Here is a 24,908-nt window from a genome sequence, read left to right as displayed (position 1 = left end):
GATTGATTCAGAGTTTCAGACACAGTAGTACATGCGCTGATGGCGGTGTATCGATGGGTAGCTAGCGGTCGGTCGGTTGTCTGGAGGAAAACAACTCGATCCAAAACCGCCAAAACAACAATAATTAAGCTCACAGAAAAACACATGAAAAGAACAAAGAGGAAATGAAACAAGAGGAGATCAGCAAAGCTAGATCAAGAGATACACACATATGACGACGATCATCGATGAAACAGCTGGGACGACTCTACTGCATCAAGGATTAATTAACTTAACCACATGTCATATGGCTCATGAGGAGAGATGAGATCAAGCTGGCTACTACAAATAATAAATTACTTAATTACTTAATTAGGCAGCCGGCCCTAGCTAGCTAGCTAATGCCCCTACTGAACTGAAGTGAAGTAGTAGTAGTAGTACCGATCATCAAGCCAGCTGCATGCCTTAATCATCATCATCATCAGTAGTACACCGAGATGAGTAGATTTTCTACTGAGCTAGATCAGATCTAGGCATATGCATATCATGTACTGTATGCATGTATACATATGTGTATATTTATACGTAGCTACAGGGCACGAGCTGCATTCATATCATCCTTCATGTACGTAGAATAACACGAGATCGATCGATCATCGAGGAGGAAGAACAGATGAGAAGAGATGAGCTAGCGGAGGAGGCTGCGGATGATCTCGGCGCCTGGGCTGTTGTGATCCATGCCGGCCATGAGGTCGGAGAGCCTGTCGCTGAGGTCGTCCACCTCCCGGTGCAGGCTCTTGATGTAGCTGCACGTCTCCTTCAGCAGCTTCGTCGTCGACGCCTGCATTTTATTTTGCATCCGCCATTAACAACAATAATTAATTAGAGAGTTTTAAATAGCGGGCTAACACATTTAACGGCAGACCCTCTATAGTGGTTAAATAGCTAGACCCTTCTCAAACAGCTGTAGCCGAAGATTTAGAACCCCGACAAATCTACACATCGTCGATCACTCATGTAGCTAGCTTGTTCATGCCGCTAGTGTGCATGGTGGTTATGTGAACTTGTGGTGATGAGAACGGTGAAATGTAGTACCTGGTTGGCGCCGCGGCGGCGGGAGCTGGGGAGGAGGGACTGGAGCTTGGAGATGAGCTCGTTGATCTCCTCCTCCGACACGGAGGAGCGCGACGACCTCCGGCTCGACATCGTCGGCGGCGGCGAGGGCGAATGCGGCTAGCTGATCGAGCTGTATCGATCTCTCGTTCCGGTGGCTGGAGCTAAAGCTTGTTGCAGAAGTGTGAGGTAGGAATTGAAGCAGAAAGGGAGAGGGGGCAGGTTATTTATAGTGAGAGATCGACATGTATGGGAGCGGATGCTGCTGCTGCTGCTGCTGCTGCTGATCGATCTGAATCTGATTGATTACTTTCGCTGGAGGCCCGGAGGAGGCGAGGCGAGATCGAGCTAGCTAAGAAAAATGATTAACTAAGACGATCGACGATGTGATGAGCAAAGACACCCGTGCCAGATCAAGCTTGCAGCTTGCTGCCTGCCTGTTGCGAAGAAAGGAGAGATGGGGGGCCGGGCCCACATGTTCCTCTCTGGCTCTTCACACAATCACACTGGATGCGCCCCCATGGCCCACCTGGTTTAGCCGCTATGGCCTATGGCCAAATAGGATATTTTTTTTCTTTTTTTTTATCTATTTCAGTTTCGGGAGGTTGGTATGATTAATTAAGTATTAGTAAAAAAACGAAAAAGTAGATTAACATATGATTAATTAAGTATTAGTAAAATTTTTTTAAAAAAATAGATAATATGATTTTTAAAATCAACTTTCCTATAGAATTTCTTTTAAAAAAACATACCGTTTAGTAATTCCGTAAGTGTACATGTGGAAAATGAGGAAGGAGAAGTTGGGAAAATGTTGTATAGAACAAAGCCTAATCTACCTCCCTTCATTTTACTAGTCATTTTGGACATCAATGTAGCCTCCAATGCAAATATTTAAGTTCTATGTTTTGCAAATATTTAAGTTCTATGTTTTCTTACTATATGTTTATAAAATCTATTAAAAATATAACCACATTAAAATTTTTGTTATGTATATCATTTTCTCATGTCAAATCTTAATTTTTATTTTAATTAATTATTTAAGGTTTCGATATGTGCCTATATGTATTTTAGGACAATATCTATATGAGAACGAAGGTAGTAAATCATAGCTGACATTGAAGTATAACTTTTTTTTCGGCTTCCATTGTTAAGACTCATTTTAGATTTTTTTTTTTACTAAAAGTATAATGTTTTGCCCTGAAATTATTTTTAGTTATATCGTGGATGTATTCTTAGAGCATTGTCAAGAGTTACCCAAAATTTAATCCCCTAAATTTCTTCTTAGGATTCTATAATTAGGATTTAAGACATGAAAATATGTTTCTCTCTATATGAGTTATCAAATCTGAGCCCGTAAAAAAAATGGCCACCTGTAAAAAATCGTTCCTTCCCCCTCCGTGCGATCAGTTACCCACCGCTCCACACGATCAAGTGCGGCCTCCACCGATTGGGAACGAGTGCCGTGCTGTATTTGTGAAGAGCGAGATTTTTGATATAGTGGGGATTCCAGTTTTTTTTTTTGGTTTTCTGACACTGTTGGATTAGATTATTTAAAGAAATCCAAATTTCTAGGGTTGGGTTTGATTTCGAGAGTATGTTGATGACATATACGCTCTTTAGCACAGAATACAACCGGAGGCTAAAATACCCTCCAATTAAACAAACCCATAAACTGCACACAACCAACCTTCCCTCCACTTGCCACGTGCCCTGCCTTATCGATTTGTTCTATCAATGCTTAGAGAATCAACCTTAGTCCAAGTGTCCAACTGGACTACAATGTACTAGTACATATTAAAAGAAATTTAGTTGTTGTACGTTATATATTCAGAAGTATGATCACATATTGTGAGTACTACCAGCCTCGTGCATGTATCTGATAATGCAGATCTTTTCCTTGTCCCATACCAATCTAATTATACATCCCATATATTCTCTACTCCCTGTGATCAATATATAATTAATTTACATTTTTTTGCGTCATTGACCTGAGCGGGAAAAAAAATAAAACCTCCAGACTGGTCATGTCTAAAATGTATTAATACATCTGTTCTAAAATATAAAATATAATAATTTTTAGCTAAACATGTACAGATATATAACTTAAAAATTATTATATTTTGAAACGGAGGTAATAATTCTCTTGCTTTGTTGTTGATGCACATCTTGCTAGCTGCATCATGCACGGCATGTCAAATTGTCGAGTGTGAAACATGCAATGCATGCATGAATATGCTGGATTAATTGTTGGCTAGTCTCTAATTAACTAGCGGGAAAAAAAATTCAGAAAGTCTCTTGCAGGTTTGAACAACTACACGCACGTCTCCATCAGGGGAAACAAGCCAAGTTCAAGAACCCACAAGATGCCCTTGTCCCCTCTATGCCCGGTGCCCGGACAACACCTCACCTCCATCACAACCTCGCCGCGATATGATCCATCGCCTCCCTTTGATCCCCTTGTCCCCATCTGTATACTCCCTCCATACTCGTAAAAGAAGTTGTTTAGGACAGTGATACGATCTCCAAAACACAACTTTGACTACTTATTTCTATAAAAATATTTATTGAAAAGTAATATATGTATACTTTTATGAAAATATTTTTCAAAACAAATCTATTCATATAATTTTTACATCTTTAAACTTAACAACTTGAGAGTTATTCATGATTTATATTCTCAAGATTTGACTTAAACATTGTCCTAAACGATTTCACGGAGGGAGAACTACCTACATCTACAATATCTTAACAGCAGCGGCCATCGATCAAACTACATTAGAAATCGGTCTATGATCACTGTCGGTTCATATATATTACGGAGTTTTTTTTAGAAAATTACTGTTTGGACTACTAAGGAAAACTTAGCACCCGATATTGATAAAGAAAAAAAATAGTGAGAAAACCCACGTTCAAAGGGATTCAAACTCATATAATGCAGGAATTTTTTAGAAAATTTTTCGAGTACTAAGGAGGAATTTTTTTTTTAGAAAATGTTCGGAATACTAAGAAGAAACTTAGCATCCGATATTGATATAGAGAAAAAAAGGTATTTCGAGTACTAAGGAGTTTTTTTTAGAAAATGTTCGGAATACTAAGAAGGAACTTAGCATTCGATATTGATATAGAGAAAAAAATATGATGAGAAAAACTGTGTTCAAAGGAATTCGAAAGCCGAGCTAGATGTTGTTCTCGCTATATGGGATCTTTTGAACTAACGTGTAATATCACCGTTGGTTCGACAAACCGGCAGTGATAATACAATACTGCTATACCCGATGTTGTTTTCTGTACTACTCCCTCCGTCCCATAATAAATATAGCGACCTAGAACTGAATAGGACATTTCATAGTACAATGAATCTGGACACACTACTGTCCAGATTTGTTGTAATATAAAATATTACATCCAGTCCTACGTTGCTATATCATGGGACGGAGGGAGTATTAGGTGACTGGAATACTCGGAACGTACGCCGTACCACGTGGCATATAGTACCAACATACACGTCGTCAGGTGTTGGATCGGTATCTGGGGTTGGAAAGCGCCGCGCACACTCGCGTCCACGTGACGGCGCGTGGGCTCGCTCGCTCAAGCTAGCGCGCGACGCCATCGACGCATTTATGTGGGGTGTCCGTGAATTTTTTTCAGAATTTTTCATAACCGTTTAGATGGTTTTTGAGCAAACGAGAGAACTCGAGGGGATTAGAATAGTTTCCCGGTGTCCGTTCGTCGGACGTACTACTCCCCGATCGATCGGCGAACGCGCGCGCGCGCGCCGTCCCCTGATCCCTTCCGTCCGTCGCGGCGCGACGCGGGCGGGCGGCAGCCGGGTGGCCGCAGGTTCCATCCCGTGGCTGCGGCAGCGCGCGCCGTCGCCGTCTCGCGCGCCGTCGCCGTCTCGCGCGCAGAGCGCGCGCCCTCATGCACGCGCGCGACGTACTCGTACCACGCGTGGGTGTCGCGTGCGGCGGGCGGGGATCGGGGGAGACCCCCATGTGAGAGGATCGATCGGAGTCGGAGGCCGCAAGTCGTGCCCGCGCGAGGGGGGGGGGGGGGGGTACGTACCCCGGCCGGTGTGCGTGGGCTCCAGTCGCGCGCGCGCCTCCGCGCCGCGGGACGGCGACGCGCGCGCACGCAGCGGTCGCGGTCACGGCGCCCCGGTTGACATGCGCGCCCGCGCTCGCGTCGCGGGACGCGCGCGGCACACATATCTCGGACTCGCGATCGGACACGCGCATATGCGCCATAACTCCCCTGCACGTTTCAATTCGTCGCGTCGCCGTCGCCGGCCAGCCTCGCCTCGCTACCTCTCATTCTCATCGATCCTCTCTCCTACTCGATTTCTCATCTCCGGATTATTCATTCGTGCAGTGATTGAGATCGATGCATCATGCATCCATCCATGCATCCAAACGGGGCCGGCCGGTGTACATGCTAACGGCCTATAGCGATATCGCGAGCGTTATTCCGATCGGTTGGGGGCATAATTGTTGCCGATAAATGCACCCGATCGACATGTGTCGATCACAAGATCACTTCGATCTCGCTACACATAAATATCCGCGATCTAGCTGTGTTGACCGTGTAACTATCAACCGTCCGTCGTCTTTGGAAGAAAAGTAACTATCACCACTCACCAGCTAGCTAGCAACAAAGTTAATTTCCTGCCCATAAGGTGACAAAACTAATTCTTCCTCTCTTCGGTCTTAGTGGTTCTAGAGTCCATCCTTTTAAAGATTCATGACAAAACTAATTCTTCATCTCTACCGTCTTAGTGGTTCTAGAGTCCATCCTCTCAGAGGGTCATGTGTGGTTCTTGGAAGTGTATCGTGACTCTGCCCCTTCCCGCTGTTCAGAGTTGCGTTTAGCTGCCTAGTTCTTTTTTTCCTAGCTTCAGCTTTTGTTTTGCTTTTTTCTCTCTTCCTTTAGTGTAAACCGGACTGACTGATTGCATTGTGTTACAGAAACTCTTATTTTTCTAATATATTAACGTGTAATCCTTTTACGCGTTCGCAAAAAACTAATTCTTCCGAATTAATTAAAATCTGTGTTATCATTCTAAACAACTACTGCCTCCGTTCACAAATACAAGAAATTCAGGCTAGCTATATACACCTGGACAAATACGTACGTCAGAAATGTTCTTGCTAGTAATATATATAAGGGGCATTTGCAAATTTGCTATTGGTTTTTTCAATATTGTAAGGATGTCACTCGAATGGCATTTTTAATGGTATTTTTGCAATTTTCTAGTAGCAGTCTTGCAATAACGATTCAAAACAGTGGTAAATTTACAATTGCCCCTGTATATAATTAAACTGGATGGAAATTTTCGTTATTGCACTAGACCATGCATGAGTGAACAGTAGTAACTAGTTATAGTACAGTGCTAGTGGCATACGAGATGTTACGCTTGTGCATGCGGGTCGCGGATCGAGAGCGGCCGTCGCGGGCGGGGCGCGCGCATGCATGCGTGGCGCATGCTCGCGCGCGCGCGGTTGGTCCTCGGCTCGTCCGGGCGATCGAGCGTCTCACGCATACGTACGTAGTACTGTACGTAGGTAGAGATGGGGACCAGAGCCGACGGAGGCCACGTTGTGGACGACGGATCGATGGAGCGAGATATCTGCGCGTGGCATATGCATTGCACGCATGATGATCAACCACACTGCAGGCACGGCCGGACGCGGCACCCGTCGTAAGCTGCTGCGTTGCAGGGTGAGGTCGCCGTCGTGGGCGTTTATTGCGTGCATGCCGCTGCCGGACGACCCCGCTCCCCACGGCCCCACACTATTTTTTTAAATGATATTTTTTCTGGCGTCACCTTTTTTTCTTTTCTGGCTGTTAGTATCGACTATCTACTCGAGGATTATATTGTTTGGTTGATCCTTGACGGTTAACTTTTGTTAACAAATCGTGTACGATATGTGGCTACGAACTAAATAACTCCTTAGTGCCAGAGCTAGCAACAATTTAGACTTCTACCGCTAATACAAAGTAGCTTCTATTGATGCGATGATCACTATTTTTTTTTTTACAAACTTAGGCAACAAATCCGTATCTATGGCTCGATCGCTCGTGACAGTCTTATTATAGGGTGACACGTCTAAAGAAGATTGCATGTTGTCAGTGACGGAGCTAGAATAAAATTATAATGGGGGCTAAACCAAAAGTGGCCAATAATAGTCGAGACATGTCTCATATAGATTGGCTATATGTCTAATATAAAGTATAATAAATATATAGAATTAACGAAAAATAAACATTATCCATACTGGAATTGGGTGGGGTTGTGGGGATTTTTTGGGCCTTCTCAGCCTTTTGGTCCTTCTAAAAATCTCAGACAAAGTCTATCTTAGACTCACATGAGGATTAGAATTTTAGGGGGTATTATGGGAGCTCTAATGGTTTATTAGGGGTAGTGGGGTCTAAAGACCCCCGCCCCCACGCTATCTCAACCACTGCATGTTGTGGTGTTCTTGACCAATTAAAGGAGTTGGGTTAAGGGTGAGAGGAATAGCTTAACTCGCTCAAAATGTGGGAGGAGTAGTACCGCGGCACTACGATAAGGTGGTGCTCATCGAGTACCAGTTTCTCAACTCTAGATTTAAACCCTTGGATCTAGCTTTAGTTAGTTGTACATGGCAATGGCCCTATTTGTTTCCTTGTTGAAGCTATTGTCTAGAGTCCAAAAAAATTTACTCTCTATAGTGAAAAGCAATGGTCTAGTATGCTGATTAGATCATGGTGGCAACAACGACACATGCATGTGACGTTCCCTTTTTGGAGGGCTTTATCATACGCGAAGTGTTGCTTAAGTGAAGTATGAGGATAAAGATTCATTTGTAGTTGTGGCTTGCTATGACATGATATTTGTTATCATGTCATTCTTTCCTCTCTTTTTTTTCCCATTCTCCAACAATCATAGACTACGTGCATCTTAGTTATGTGGAGGTAAAAAAGGCTTTATAGTAATTATATTATCATGATGTAATTATTTAAAAATCAATAAATTATTTCTTTATTGAAGAAAAACTCAAGTCAAATGGTTTGCACGACACCCTCAAAATGGACAGAATGTACATTAAAATAAGCTTTGTAATTAGTCATACGCATGACAAAGTCTGCTCTCAAACTTCAAACCTTTGCCACAAGGTCAAGATGCACATGCCAAATTGATCGACAAGCCCCTTGTACATGTAGGCCAGCTTTGTGGTCGTCCCCATCCTCTGCCCACAGCTCCCGCTTAGCCCACATCTCCCCGCCATGGCCAACCGGCTGCATGCCAATGTTTGCAGCTTTTGCATCATCGCCAATCAATAATCCAATATGTTAATAAATCATCGTTGCGGCTCTGAGCATTATACAATCCTGATATCTTCTCAATAATACCGGCATTATTTCGTGTGTGGTGTTGGCTCTCCGAGTGTTATTATTGGGAGTGGTAATAAACGGTGACTGATCATCATCATCCGGTGCAAAGTGTGTGAATCCGACCAGATCAAAACACAAGGCTGACCCACACAACACACTCTCTCTCGTCGACGTCTCAGGCTACCTCTGATCGATCTGATGATCTGGGCCTTACGTGACAACATGCAATGCACTGCCCAGATGCATGCATCTCGGCTCTCTCATCTTGCTGCAGAGCTAGCCGACCGGACAGCAGCAGGAGCTATAGCTGCTGCAGTCTCTGCTGCGTCCTCCTTGGATCGTTTTTTCTCTCTGCAGACTGTATAACTTGATCGGTTTCTTGTCTCTCTGATGAGCTTTGACTGTTGGAATTGTCAACAAGATGCATGTCTCTCGACATAGCGCCGTATATTTGCAGCTAGCAAATTAAAGCCCAATTAATCCGGCATGGACTACTGCCAAAGAAATTCGGCAAATGTCTAGATATAGGTCTAAAATAAAGAGTTTGTTGTCAGATTTTGTTGATGGAAATTTGTCTGGCTAGCTAGACTCAAGAAGCTTCAGAAAAGCCCAATGCTAGCTATGGAGATGGACTACGACAATGCAGAAAGAGCCGACAGAGCTGGCTCTCAAGTTTGTCGATTCAGTATGTACTCCACTTCCTTGCTTGTTGACATGTCCAAATAACAGTCACTTCCGGACTTAGCTATATCTGGCATCGCCTCAATTTCTCCTCCAATGAACATGCAAAGCTGGTACTGTAGCTAGTACTGTACTTACAATTTGCATCTCAGGAGAACGACAATAAGTTTGGCACGCTAAAAGTAGGAGGTAGGCATTAAAACCTTAAGGACAAATATATATCTGCCCTGTTTTTCATTTTTCTAATTCTGAATTTTTTATTCTCGTTTACACACTTTTCAATCTTCGAAACAATGTGTTTTGTGTAGAAAATTTATATGTAAAATTTTTTTGGAATACTTTTCAAAGGCAACTTTCCAACTTTACACTGTAGTAGTTAACTCATTCACTTATGCACATGAGCTGTTAGCTCGGCGGTAGTGCTTCCAGTTGAGAAGCCGTCAGTCCTGGGTTGGAACGCATGATTTGTGAAGAACAAAAAACTTGCTAGTTATTCTGTGTAATAACAGATGTAACCAATGCAATTGCCTTTAGTGAAATGCATGTGTCCCACATGTCCTGAGCAAGTTGGCCTTCGAGCCGTTTTCTCGATGTTACACGATGTTCTACCAGGTATATCGGAATTGTTTCACTAAGTAGATCAAAAATATTTCACTCGTTTAAATCGGGTGTTATTTCACCTTATATAAAAACAATGTTTCAGCAAATAGCGAAAGAATGTTTCAGTTCACTGCAACATTTGATCCATACATAGTGAAACATTATAAGTACACTAGGTGAAACATTTTTTAGTGGAACAAAAAATAAAACGAATTCCCTTAATATAGGGTTTCCAAAATATGTGTGTTTTTTATTGCAATAGAGTATTTCAGTTCACTACAACATTAGATCTATATATAGTGAAACATTGTGAGTACACTAGGTGAAACATTTTTTGTGGAACAAAAAATAAAGCAAATTCCCTTAATATAGGGTTTTCAAAATATGTGGGTAATTTGTTGCAAAAAAATATTTTAATTCACTGCAATATTAGATTTATACATAGTGAAACATTGTAAGTATACTAGGTGAAACATCTTTTGTGGAACAAGGGGAGGGACAAGTGGGTGGGTCTAGCTGGGTGCGCGCGTGGGGGGAGGGGGAGCGACCGATTTTCCCATGTCCCCCGGTCGACCGAAACAGAACATTCTCGTGCTTATTACTTTCTTAGTGCAAAACCGTGGGGGTTGTCTTTCCTCCCACCCGTCAAGTTTTTAAATCATTTATTTGTATGCCCTCAAACGGCTATAAAAACAAGTCAGATTATTATGCTTGCATCAATCCATCAATTTTCGCTATACATCTCAAACAGAATTGACAAGCCGGTACCTTATGCTTATACTATGCTAAAAAAAATTAAATCGAAAACTTGATCTGTACATCAAGAAAAGATCGACAAGTGGTCGAAGTTTGTAGATAAGTAGTACCTAGAGACAAGTATTTGCAAACAGAAGAAGCATGACTGTAGATAAAAATGGTCCAAAAATGAATTATGGCAAAACAAATCTCTTTCAAATGATCTAGACGACGGTCATACCATCATATGCAAGATCTAGAGGGATGATGAGATCATGATTGAACTGTGACCACAGCAACCGTAACTCTAATAAATATATATGAACTTTTGCAACTGGGCCAATGCAATACGCCGCCAGATCTTGGTCCTGAACCTATATATATCCATCTAATTTTTGGTTGGTCCCAAAGATACCGAAATCTCACATCATTCCCAGCTAGCATTCACCGTACTACGTCCCTAGCAGAACGTCTCTTAATTAACCAACTTTTGGCGGTGTAACTAATAATCGAGTGTCCCGCGTTTTTAATTAATTAATTTGCACACGTCAAATCAAGTACGTACACACAACCAGAAAAATTGATTGGGTTGTGCAATGTTCAGGAGACTGAAATTATGCCTCTGCAAAATCTCTAGTTAAGCGCACAAAAGTACACAACTTTGATCGATCGCCAGCGATCGAGAATTGACGACCCTATCCGTTCCATGTACTGGCATAGGCTGGCATGTCTACACATGCATTGTGTCATGTAGGACACATTGTCATGCTGGTGTGTACAGGTACAATGCAGCATTCATGGGCCTTAAATTGGGCCCATGAATGTGATCATATCAAAACCGATGATGATAATGGTGATCTTGCGATTAATCAATCGCGACTTCAAAAGCTATAGTATGTGCATGCATGGTATCGATCGATCACTTCAATAATTAACTACTGGATCGATTGATCAGTTCTTGCGTTTGATGATATGTACTCTCCCTTCGTTTCTAAGTATATATAAGCAATATATAAGCACCACGGGTGGAGAAACCTTTTTTACTCCCGGTTGGTAACTCCCCTTTAGTCCCGGGTTTCCAACCGGGAGTAGGAATCCGGGACTAAACATGTCCATCTTTAGTCCCGGTTGGTAGCAAAAACCGGGATTAAAGAGAAAGATCTTTAGTCCCGGTAACACCAACCGGGACTAAAGAGGGGATAGCGGCAGTCTAGATGGTCCCTTTTCTTTTTTCTGTTTCTTTTTTATTTTCTCCCGAATCGGGTGGCATGCACATCCCAAATCAAACCCCAAATCCCCAAATCAAAGTAACATCCCTATCCACATCACAAATCTTAAAGTTACTAATATACACAAATCAAATATATCACAAATCCTAAAAAAAATTACACACAAATCAAATACATCACAGATTATACATCTCAAACCCATACAATCAATCACAAAATTATACATATTAGTGAATCACAAAATATATATAAAAAAGAGAAAAAAAACAAGCTCCAATCACGGCGCCACTACTACCGCGCGCGCCCTGCAACCGCACGTCACGCACCCGTCCATCCACCACGCGTCCGCGTCTTCAGGGGAGGGAGGAGGAAGGGGAGGGGAGGGGAGGAGGAAGGGGAGGCCTGGAGACGGAGGGAGGAGGAAGGGGAGGACACGGGAGGGGAGGAGGAAGGGGAGGAGGAAGGGGAGGAGGGCGTCCGTCTCCAGGGGGAGGGGAGGAGGAAGGGGAGGAGGGCATCCGTCTCCAGGGGAGAGGAGGAGGGGAGGGGAGGATCTAAGTGGTTGCGATTGTGGAGGAGAGGATAAGGGATAGGGATTATATACAATGTGTTAAATTTTACTCCCGGTTGGTAATACCAACCGAGAGTAAAGATCTACATGATCTTTAGTCTCGGTTGGTAATACCAATCGGGAGTAAAGTGACGATCTTTACTCCCGGTTGATGTCACCAACCGGGAGTAAAGATCCTCGCCCCCTGACATGCCTCTGACACGGAATGAACCGGGACTAAAGACCATCTTTAGTCCCGGTTGGTAACAACAATCGGGATTAAAGATCATATAATGGCTGTGGGGTTTTCAACCGGGGCTAAAGATCATTTTTAGTCCCGGTTTTTTTTGGAACCGAGACTATTGTGGTTTTGGGTCGACCCAGCAAAGATCATTTTTCCAGTAGTGCACTTCTACAACACCTAAGCTTAATAGAAATACAAGAATTTTCAGCCAACCAGATATTTAGTAACAAAATCCAAATAATTTAAAATTTGACCAATGATAAAGTTATAATATATATTTTCCCTCAATCTTAATTGTTACTCCCTCCATCCAAAAAAAATCCAACCTAAAATGAATGTGTGACCCCCTCCTAATCTAAAAGGAGATGTGACCTCTCATGATACAACGAAGGGAGTAGTTATACAACATTCGAAGGGAGTAGTTATACAACATTCGACAGTTTTTTGAATGAAAAACTTTCAATTGTAACTACTATGTAATTACAGTGTAATTACATTGTAACTACTATGTAACTACAATATAAGTGATATGTAACTCATATATAACTCTGGAAAATTGGATGCCAATTGGTTAGTTGAACGAGCATGCAAGCTGCAGGTCTCGGGTTCAATCCTTGCCGCGAGCATCAAGTTTTTTTTTCCATTTTTTCCTTCACAGCACAAATCTCAAAGCATATTGTACGGTTAAAAATTCGACAGTTTTCACCCCTAAAAACTTTTTTTCCATTTTTTCCTTTAGAGCACAAATCTCAAAGCATATTGTACGGTTAAATTTTTTTTTTATTTTTTCCTTCACAGCACAAATCTCAAAGCATATCGTATGGTTAAAAATTCGACAGTTTTCACCCCTAAAAACTGTCGACAGTAGGATAGCAAATCCGTACAACGAATCTGCATACCCTCTATCCATATTCGTTATACTAGGAGAGATAGGTGGTTTTTTTGACGGAGGGAGGGAGGGAGTATTTACTAAATAACTTGAAAATGTTTATATACCGGTGGAATAATATGCACATATATAATAATCCACGTTTCTAATTATCAGAGTTGTTAATTACACTGCATACGCAGAGTGACACTAGACGCGTACTAGTACGTTCAGCTAGGCAGTCAGAGCTAGCTTAATTAGCCTCCATGCAGGGCACCGGCCGGCCGGCGTTTGCACAGAATGCGGCGGCGGCCAGTGGCAAGCAGGAACACACGACCTGCCCATGGACCAGCGATGAATGCACGCATCCGGTGGCCAGGGGGCACGCATGCAGATCGGTCGCCGATCGACGAGCTGGCGACGTACGAGGGCCACACCACACACCGGCCGCCGCCGGCCTGCACGGGTGGCCGCGAGCACGGTGTCTGCCTGCCTCCGGGCAGCCACCTACCAGCGCCTCACGCTGCCTGCCTGCCGCGCGCTCTCGCTCGATCGATCGTTGATCGATGAAACGGGGTATGATATGATCCGGCTCGTTCGTCGCGACAGCGGCATGTGTAGGGGATATTGGTATGATCTGATGGATGGCCTCTCGCGACTGATTTGATCCCCATGTTGGTGGCCGGTCCGGGCCTAGCTAGCTCCATCGCTCGCTGGCGTCCGGCCGCCGGGGAGCTAGCTGTCCATGCATGCACGATCAGCGATCGAGCTAGTGATCGAGTGAAAAGGTGTACTCCTCCCATCACAAAATAAATACGAAATATGGCACATCTAGTATCACGAATCTAAGGACCTGTTACGAATCTAAGGACATGTTTATATTCCCTGGCAAATTTTTTCACCCTATGACATCGAATGTTTAGACACATACATGAAATATTAAATATAGAAAAAAATAATTACACAGATTGCATGTAAATTGCGAGATGAATCTTTTAAGCCTAATTGCTCTATGATTTGATAATGTGGTGCTAAGTAAACAATTGGTAATGACGGATTAATTAGGCTTAATAGATTCATCCCGTAGTTTACAGGCGGAATTTGTAATTTATTTTGTTACTAAACTACGTTTAATACTTCAAATGTGTATCCGTATATCCAATCCAATATGACACGGTAAAAATTTTCACCCCTAAATCTAAACACAACCTAAGCGCGTATATATGTTACTTTTATTTAGATTCATAGTACTAAAATATATCACATCATGTGTTGAATTTATTTGCTTTGGGACAGAGTGAGTAGGGTGAAAGGGTAGCCTAGCCCCACGAAATGCTGCAGCCTAAAGCTGGTGACCTAGTTAATGTGCTGCATGCCTGCTTCGAATGTAGCACGTGTCATAAGTCAGAACATTGCTTTCCAAACACACAGTTGTGAGTGGTACTTGTACTGTGTTGTACGGTGCACTACTGGACAAACTATTTTTGATCAGTCGCCTAAAAACTACAATAGTCTCGGTTCAAATAGAAACCGGGACTAAAGATTATTTTTAGTTCCGGTTAATTTTTCTTTGATCTGGGACTAAAGATCATTTTTAGTCCCGGTTCAAAAGGTTGTCGGGTGAAATTTAGGCCCCAATTACCTTTAGTCCTGGATGGTATAAACAACCAGGACTAAAAATAGATTTTTAGTCTCGGTTGTTTATACCAACCGGGACCAAAAATAAAATCACCTCAAGCCGCGCGCGCACCAGTCTTGATCTTATCGATATCCCTCCCCCTTCCTCTCTCTCCTCCGTCTCATTAACAGCCAACTCTCCTCCTCTCAGATCTCAGCCTCCTCATCCCACACCCGAGCGAGCCCAGGCAGCCGAGCTCAGGCGGGGACGGCGGCCGATTCAGGCGGCGACGGCTGGCGCAGAGGGCGCCGCAGGCGGCAAGCCGCAGGCGACGGGACTGGCGTTGTGGCCGCGCGGAGGGCAGCAGGGAGCACGGTGGTGGGCAGATGGGAGGGCGCCCTCCCCTCTGCCGGAGGGGAGGCGGGAGGTGGCAGTGGTAGCCCTTTTTCTTTTTTTTTTTTGAATTTGTGATACATTGGATCTGAGAATTTGTGATTCATTGGATCTGTGAGGTTTTAATCTGTGATGTATGTGATTTGTGATGTATTTGATGTTTGGATCTGTGATATTTTAATCTGTGATGTATGTGATTTGTGATGTATTTCTTTTAGAATTTGCGATGCTTTTTTTTTAGAATTTGTGATGTGAATCTATGATTCGTTGATTTGTGATGATACTTTGATTTGGGGATATCCAGATAGATTTGGGAAGGAACAACTGGATTTGGAAATAAACAATAAAAAAGGGAAAAAATAGTGACCAACCGGACTGTGTGCTATCATTTACTAAAGATGTATGTATTTTTAGTCTCGGTTATTTTAATCGGGACTAAAGATAGCGATATTTAGTCCCGGATTTATAGTCCTAGAAGTTACTAACCGAGACTATAAAGGATTTCTGCACCAGTGGTGGCAGTTCATGCACACTACTGATCCAGCATTGTAACATGTACGTGTTTGACGGGTGACACATGCAGCCCAAGAGATGCGTGTAATGTGGCCTTTATGGGTGTCTCCTAGTCTCGTATGGCCTGTTGGGCTGAGGATTTTAGGCACGCAGTACAGTTTTCCTTTTAACGCGAGAGAACAAGAAGAAAAAACAGTCACGTACTCACGTCAGTCTTCGAAAGAGGGGGAGAAAAACGTACTCACGTTCACGTCGTCCCGTCCTCCTTTCGCTGCAGCTAGCAAATTCTCCTTTTTCGCGTCTGCATCGTCGTCGTGTTTTTTCTGCGGTTTTTGTGGGAGAGGTCAGTGGGAACGCTCTTGACGAAGCTGTTTCCTGCGCCGATCGCACAACTTTTTGTGCGATGGAGATCTATCGACTGTTTTGTTGATGTTCCCAAAGTGTTGGGATCATTATAGGACCGTTGACAGCCAGGAACGATTAGAACAAGTACAATATATAGATTTACATCAGCAGGTTGCAAGGTAATTTATGTTATATTTATTCTGAGTTAGAAGAAAGAGAAGATCAAGAGAGAGACGGACGACTAATTTACCGCTTAGCTGCACACATGAATGGTCGATTTGATTGATTATTGAATCCTTTTGTTTATAGAAAAGGAAGATATTTATTTCGTCAATCCTCGTGGTGTCCTCTACGAGTAGAAATATGATTCGGGTACTGAAAAGTATAAGAAGAGATAAAAGACTAAAAAAACGTAATAAGAAACAAAGACCAGACGTCACGCAAATGTCAATCTTAAAAGAGTATTGCTCTTAATAGATTTGTTGTGAGAGAAACTAATGGTTATGATGATGATACAGGAGAGATTGATGCTAATGTTGCCCAAGGTGATGATGCAGCAGAGACAAATACTAGGATGAGTCTCCTCTGACTCTCACTGCCCTCTGACAAAGGTTGCTGACATGTGAGCCCACGAGCTATGGGACCCACATGTCAACCGCTCAAGCAATAAGTTAGAGGATCTATTTCCCATATATTGATGGAGATGATAGCAGTAATAATGGATTTGTAAAATTTAACGGTCCAATTTGCATTTTGTTCCGGCCAGTCCCAACACACTCTTGATAGTGTAGCGGTAAGTGTGTGGTTTCAACCTCAAGGTTCCATGTTCGATCATCAACACGCTTATAACTTTTTTCTTTAAAATATATTCGGATGGATATCTTTCCCTTCAAATCTCTTTTTATTTGTTCTGAGCCCCAAATTTCTGGAGACGGTGATAAACTCCAGAGTCCGTATATATGATAAGCTGTGTGCGGTTTTGTCGTTAGTCTCTTCTCGTGGGCAGTTGAGCACCATTTGCATGGATATGTTGTGTACCATTTGGATTTTTTTTAATGACTCGCACAAGACGGTGCGAAGTTCTATTGATATAGCAGAAGAAAAATTACAGGATTACAATCCTGAAAGGTTAGTAACCAGAAAAAAAGAAAAAAAAAGTATACCACAACCCACACACCGACAGCGCCAGCACACTATACCAGGAGAAGGCTAGCACGGCCGCCGCTAAGCGTGACCGACCGCCGCTAGGCCAACAAAAGAACACGACTAAGATCGCCCAAAACCTAACCCTGATGAGGACATCCTCCACAATTACCCGCTGGCAAAGACGCCAAAGTCGGGTGGCGACCGTGTGAGCCTCTAAATAATCCCATCTTGCTTAGCTTGGGAAGAGGAAGTCACCTTAAAAAGGGAGAGCCACCCTTCCCCTATCGGACTAGTTTTCTAGGGAGATTAGGCCTTTCCCCAAGTGGGTGTGCCTATGAACTGTTGGGGTCTAGGCAACCTTAAGTTATTGGGCCTCGGCCAACCCCACCTGGGCCGGATCGTTACCATTTGGTATCAGAGCTGGGCCCTTGTTAAGGGGGTGGAAATAATGAGGACATCCTCCACTATTATGCGCTGGCAAAGACACCAAAGTCGGACGACGACCGTGTGAGCCTCTGAATAATCCCACCTTGCTTAGCTTGGGAGGAGGAAGCCACCTTAAAAAGAAGAGCCACCCTTCCCCTATCGGACTAGTCCTCCTCCTTAAAAAGGAGAGCCACCCTTCCCCTATCGGACTAGTCTTTTAGGGAGATTGGGCCTTTCCCCGAGTGGGTGTGCCTATGAACTGTTGGGGTCCGGGCAACTTTAAGTTATTGGGCCTCGGCCAACCCTACCTGGGCCAGATCGTTATCAAACCCTTACAATCAACACAAGCCTCACTCTATCCAAGCCATCAGGAGTTAGGGAGAGAGGGTGAGAGAGAAGAATGGAACTCCTCTTCCCCTAGGTCCTCCGACGTGAGGGTGAGAGAGAAGAATGGAACTCCTCTTCCCCTAGGTCCTCCGACGTAGCCAATTTGTAGAGACTAGGACGCTGCCACAAGAGGATGAAATCTAGAGTAAGCTTGTAGAGACTAGGACGCTGCCACAAGAGGATGAAATCTAGAGTAAGCTTGCACCAATTGGTTGTGTGGTTTCGGCTAGGAGATGCATAAATGCGTCTCCAAGGAGATAAGTCACGGAGAACACCGCCGCCGCCATCCGTCAAGGCCTCGAAAGAGCTGAGACTGGGCTTTCGCCCGGCATCCACGCATGAGGGATGAGATGACGGCACGACAACGTCCTCAGGAGGGGCATGACGCTTCAAGCGTCATCGTTGCCGACCTGGTCGAGGCCGGGCTGGGTTTTCACCCGCCGCTCACCACCTGCGAATCCACGACTAACGCCGCAAAGCTCCACCACCGTCCAACCTCTGCCGACATGTGGGACCACTGCACCGGCGTCCCCCGCCGGCCAGCCTTCGTGCACCGTAGACCGCACCGCACCCACCGGCAGCTCCTCCTCCTCCTCGAACCGTGCCCGCCTCCGTCACCTCTGGTCGCGCCTCCACGCGCCATACCGGCCTCCACCGCCGGCCGCACTGAGTGACTCTTTCGACAAAATAAAACTCGAATTCATATAGGACTTGTAATTTTTCATCTTACTCACATACGGAGTAGCACTGAGTGACTCTTTCGAGAAAATAAAAATATGGATCATTACGGCATGTATACCTACTACAATTCTACAATTACAAACTCTCTTTATCTAAAAATAAAACAATTCATAGCATCTAGAAAATAATTAGTGCATTAGTAAGTAGGAAGAGAAAAGGCCAAAATATCCCTCAATATAGAAAAATAGTATTGGTGGTGGTTCGTTGGAAGTATTAAACGGATAAAATTTCGCTATTTACCAATCGATGGCAGGTAAAAAAAGAATAATTAATTTGTTTTGAGACAAAATTTAAACTCTAGTAATAGATCTATTGTCGACAGAGGAATAGCCATGTAGACTGTAGACCTGGGTGGACTAGCGTGGTTTTGCAGTCGACTGCGCGTGGCACAGTGGCAGAGGCTCAATCGTGGTTACGGCCCAATCAGCCAGCGTTCATTTCTCCAACATGGTCACTAGTCCCATGGAGACATGGAATTATATTGATTAAGTCTAATTTACCTCCCTTAACTATTACCCGTGGTCCAATCACATCCCTCAACCGCAAAACTGGCATAGCGCATCGTCTAACTTCGAAAACCGGTGCAAATACACTCCTTTGGTGGTTTGGAAGGTGGTTTCTCCTGACATGGCAGGTTGACCATAGTCAAACTCACTGATGTGTAAACATAGGATCACATGTGAGTGACAAAGAAAAAATAAAAAAAAACTGTAGGACCCACGTTGTTAGCTACTCAGCTCCACTCTTCTTCTTCCGTCCCTTTCTTCTCTTTTTTTTCCCAACCAAGCTGACCAATGCGAGGTTGGACAATGAGCCTCTCCGAGCTCGAGGAAGAGATAGGATAGAAAGAGATGGCGATGGTTCCCATGGCGGGGGTTCACCTTGGCTCCCACGGCATGGAAGCTTAGCGATAGCATGCTCTTTGAGGCTCGCCGGGGATGACGGTCGAAGTCTCAAAGAGCTTGTAGGTGGTGGCAACGACATGGAGGTGGTCAACGGGGAGGACGAGCGCAGAACGGCAAAGCACGATGACAGGGTTGAATGGGAAGCGGTCGGTGTTGGCAGCAGCATGGGCAAAGGTCGGCGGGTGGGATGAGGGAAGAGAGGTGGGACGCCTCTTCGTCCCCTCATCGAGCTTGTGGCCTTCACTGGCCGGAGCAACGCAGCTTTGTGGCATATTAGAGGCCACCGTCACGGAGCTGCTTCTGCACCACCAGCGTCATCGCTAAGCCACCTTCCCATGAAGTCGAGCACGTCCTGCATCTAGACATGGCACCCACACACGATGTGAAGAGGAGGCACACCCTCGTCGCCCTAGATCTGATGTCGGGCGACCGGCGACAAACTCCTCTTGCAGGGCTAGCGAGAGGGGATGGTGCAGCGCCCGACAGAGTGGGAGGAGGTGGGTTGACATTGGCCCATACCTAGGAAACTCTTGTCGCCATATGTGAGCACGCCTAAGCCGTCGATAAAGGCATCGTTATCCTTGCTCTACTGCCGTTAGGGATGGAGGGGGAGGCCAGCATCAACGGGTGGTGGGCAGCTGGCGGCGGTCGACAGGATCTGGCACCCCGGACCTCCCCCCTAACGAGCCATAGGGAAGAGAATTGAGAAGGGGTTGGAGAGAAGATAAGTGCGGAGGACTCGCTAACATGTGGGTACCACCTACTGACTCATGGAGTCAACCCTGGTCAGTCTACCACGTCAATAAAACCGCTTCCCAAACCACCGAAGGAATCTATTTGCATCGGTTTCGAAGATGGGAGAGGCATCATACCCGATTTTGCGGTTGAAGAAAACAATTCAATCAGGAGTAAGAGATAAAGGAAGCAAAATAAGCTTATTCTAATTTTTTCTCTAAAATGATGATTTTCTCTAAAATGATGGTGACTTAACCATGGGCCGGCTTACTCCATAAAAGGCTGGATTATTAGCCCAAACTATCGTAACCCTGTTCACGGGCCTCATGTCTGGCTCAGTCCTGAGAGCCTACCAGTTTGTAACCGTACTATATGTCCTGGGCCCTAACCATTCCCAGGACTGCACGACAAGCAGAAAGGCTGGAGTTGCCAGGCAAAATCTCTCATGTCCCATCCAATAGCATTGATTCCCACAATTCGTACAAGTACAGGCGTACAGATGCAGTACACGGCCGGAGTCCCAGAGATCCTTCAAGTTTGTGTCCGGTGTTCTTTCTCCCGAACGATTGCACACATCAATGGCGGCAGCCGTCGTAACTCGTACGTCGACTCCTCGTCTTGCCGCCGTGAAGTCATCGGCTCGTAAATGCGGTGAGAGCGCGGGTAGAGTACACCATGTCACTGCCAGGTGGTGAGACTATCTGATTTGTCCATCGCAACGTCATGTGTGAGCTTTTCACAAGCGTTAGGTAGCCAAGTGAGTGTAACTGATTAGGGCCGAGTTTAGTTCCAAACTTTTTCTTTAAACTTTCAACTTTTTTATCACATAAATTTTTAGCTTTTCTATTATATTGTTCCAATTTCAATCAAATCTCCAACTTTGACGTGAACTAAACACACGCTAGGCTACTCGTGGTAGAATCAGTCCGCTCGGATTTTAAGTTTATCGTCAGATAGCTATGAGTTTAGCCCACATGATTCACATTGTTAAAATTTCGTAGTGATTTTTTTTTACTCTAATGAAAGTATACCTTCTCGTTGAATGCGTTGTAGGTTGAATGGATCCTGAACTGCTAAACAGTACTCCACCATCTTTGGGAAAACTTTATACATGTAATTTTTTCAAAATAGTTAAATCTGCTTTTTAACTTTGTAGTTAATTAACTTGTTTATACCCTTGAATAATATCACAAATTCATTCATATGTTGAATCATTCAGCACAGAAGAACACACCGGCGGAATGGTTAGAACTTTGGTTTTTTTTATGGCGATTGATTTGCTATGCAATGCTCAAATTCACAAGCTAGAGGGACTCTAAGTTACACTTGCCATTGCAATTTGCAGTTTTGTCTACAGGGATGTCTAAATTTCGTGTTTATCTGTACAAATTACGGCACAAACTGGAACAAATACCTCAAGTCGAAAATCAAAAACCTCGAGAAAAGGCATACACCAAAAAAAGGCAAAAAAAAGTCGGAAGAAATGAACCAATTTGAGAACGTTTTACTAGCAGACGGGGCATCTCACTAGCCCGTTCTCGTTGCACTCGGGGCACCTCCTGAACGCGCCGCCGTCCTCGTCGTCGTCGACGAACACCTTGCAGCTGCCGGAGCACGCGTCGCACGGCACGAACCGCACCCCGCCGCAGCCGCCGCACGGCTCCGACGGCGGCGCGAGCTGGCGCCCTCCCTTGCCCACGGCGGCGACGGCGGCCGCCGCCGTGTCGCAGGCCTTGAGGAGGGTGCCCGTCAGCTCCCCGGACTCGTGCATGCGGCGGACGTCCTCGGCGCCGCCCACGTGGCAGCCGTCGACGAACACCTGCGGGAGCGGCCTGCCTTGCCCGGGCACGCCGCCGCCTCCGCCGGCGCCGTCGCCGAGCGCGGCACGGAGCTCGTCCTTGTAGCCGGCGTGCAGCGACAGGTCGCGCTCGTCGACGCGCACGCCGTAGCTGCGGAGGATGGAGGCCGTGGCGCAGCAGTCCTCGTACGTCTGGCGGATGCCGCGGAGGCTGGTGAGGTACACCACGACCCGCCGCGCGCTCTCCGGCGGCGGCGGCGGCGGCGCCTTCTTGGCCAGCTTCGCGTCGATCTCTTTCTGGAACAAGATGATCCGCGCGCGCACCACGCCGGGGAACTTCTGGATTTCACCCTTCTTGTTGTCGTCGTCGTCGGCGGCGGCGGCGGCATCCCGAGGAGGTGACTCCGGCGGCAGCTCCTCGACCGCCTTCCTGAAGGCCGCCAGGACGTCGGGATCGAACGCCGGCGATCCGGGCGCCGACTTCACTTGCCGCTCCCCGCCATGGCCATCCACCACCACCTCCTCCTCCTCCTCCTCCTCCTCGTCGTCGTAATCGAGCCCAGCCATGAGCTCCCACACATTAATCTCCTCGGGCGCACGCAGCGGCGTCTTGGTCGGCGTCCGCGGCGGCGCCCGCCTGCACCTCTTCTCCTGCCCCACCGTCGCCGACGTATACCCCACACCACCACCACCACCGCCCTTCACCAACATCACCCCGTCCCCGACGCCGGCGGCGAAGGAGACCGCCGCCGACCTCACCGCGACGGATCGCCGCGAGGAGCACATCCGCCTCTCCGCCGCCGCCGCCGCCGCCGCCGGCACCCCTCCGTGCAGCGCGTGCTTCGACCCCTTGCACCCCATCCGCCACAACAAAATGGAAAAAAACGTAACAAGAGAGCAAAAATACGGCTCAAAAAACTGTGTTTCTGCAGCAGACGACTCGGGACGAGGCGCGCGAGCGAAACCGGCACCACCAAACGGGAGGAAAAAAAAACGATCGTTGGACAGCGGCGAGATCGGTGGTGGTGGTGGTGGAAAACGCATAAAAGAGAGGGAGGCGGCGGCGGGTGGTGGTGGTCGCGGGTACGGGGCCGTGCGCGACGAAAAAATGGGGGAGGGGGGGGGGGGGGATCACCGATCACGTATGTTGCCGTGGGAGTGTGGAATTAATCCTCGCAGTAGTACAGGGCTGTACAGCACGAGTGACCCTCCTGGGATTCAGAAATGTCGCGGCAGCAAATGGCGACGGGTTGGATTGGGTTGGCCCCGCCCGTGCGGTCTCCGGGCACTTAGATCATGCTAATAGATAGTATGGGCTCGTTTGGTTTGATATCAATTTAGTGTGCTTCTAAAATTTTTGGTAAGTTCAATAGTAGCATGCGCATATGTGGTTTGTTACCAAATTTTGCTTACAATAGTTCAAATTCAACACTACCTGATTGATTTGGTAGTGCCAAAACTTACCAATATTTTAGCACTATCAAGATTTTAGTAGAGCAAAAATTGACTCCGATCCAAACAAGCCCTATATACGGCCATGTCGTGGCCAAACACCATTTACACACAGTATAAACGCGAACGCTCGTATACACACACATGTTTAAAATTTAGAATAGTATATCTTGAGATTGATTTAGTCACATAGGATTATTTATCTTGAGTTAAGAAATATTAGAATATTGATGCCAGGCAACAAACGGTGGCAATACTTTGATACTTTTTCTCATGCATGAACAGTAATTCTACTACAGTACTTTGGTATGTTGATGGCGTGGCAACATGCCCATTTTTTAAAATACGTTTTTTTTAAAAAAACTCTTGCAAAATGTAAAGAAAAACTATTCTTGGTTGGTTGGAACTTGGAATGTTTTGATTTAATGTCAAAAATTAGTAATGTCGTTATTGGTGATAGCTTGGTGGCATAATTAGGCTTTGTGCCCTGGGGTTTGATCCACTCTACCATTTGCGGAACAATCAAGCGGCGATGTGCACGCCTTAACGGCAAGGTGTGTCTTTGAAATGTTTAACGGTTAATTTCACGATCTTAATTATTTACAGATAACATCAGGAAGCTCGACAGGGTGTGAAAACTACCTGACCATTTTGAATTTTTAACGGTTATGCATGGGGGAAAAATAGATGTGGCAGCAGACTTTCTGCAATGCTTCTCTGAAACTCCCTCCGTCCAAAAAAAAAAGAGAAACCCTGGTTTCCGTGTCCAACGTTTGACCATTCGTCTTATTTAAAAAAATTACGAAAAAAATAAAAAAGACAAGTCACGCATAAAATATTAACCATATTTTATCATCTAACAATAATGATAACAACTATGAAAATACGAATTATAAAAAAATTTCATATAAGACGGACAGTCAAAGTTGGATACGAAAACCCAGGGTTTCCTTTTCTTGGGACGGAGGGAGTACGTTCCAACATCTAGAATCAAAATTCAACTGGCACCGGCAAAGACACGGCCAAACTTTAGTTAAAAAAAAGGAAAGCGATCTAAGCTAGTCCGACCTTTGTTC

The 24,908-nt window shown here is 45.2% G+C and overlaps 2 protein-coding genes across 2 annotated transcripts; both read right to left on the bottom strand.

Annotated features, from left to right (window-relative positions):
* Positions 1–165: 165 nt before the first annotated feature.
* LOC4340551 (transcription factor ILI4-like) lies at positions 166–1,463 on the bottom strand. The gene is made up of 2 exons (NM_001421470.1): positions 1,075–1,463; positions 166–820 (listed from the first exon to the last, which is right to left on the bottom strand). The coding sequence occupies exons 1-2, from the start codon at positions 1,183–1,185 to the stop codon at positions 668–670; spliced, it is 264 nt and encodes an 87-aa protein (NP_001408399.1). The 5' UTR covers positions 1,186–1,463; the 3' UTR covers positions 166–667.
* A 20,430-nt stretch (positions 1,464–21,893) lies between these two features.
* LOC4340550 (uncharacterized protein At3g28850) lies at positions 21,894–23,515 on the bottom strand. The gene has a single exon (XM_015786658.3). It carries the CDS (start codon positions 23,422–23,424, stop codon positions 22,090–22,092), a length of 1,335 nt encoding a protein of 444 aa, XP_015642144.1. The 5' UTR covers positions 23,425–23,515; the 3' UTR covers positions 21,894–22,089.
* Positions 23,516–24,908: the final 1,393 nt, after the last annotated feature.

Source organism: Oryza sativa, chromosome 6, assembly GCF_034140825.1.
Source record: "Oryza sativa Japonica Group chromosome 6, ASM3414082v1".
NCBI lineage: Eukaryota > Viridiplantae > Streptophyta > Magnoliopsida > Poales > Poaceae > Oryza > Oryza sativa.
Note: the sequence above shows the minus strand (reverse complement) of the source record. Positions and strands in the feature narration are given on the sequence as shown.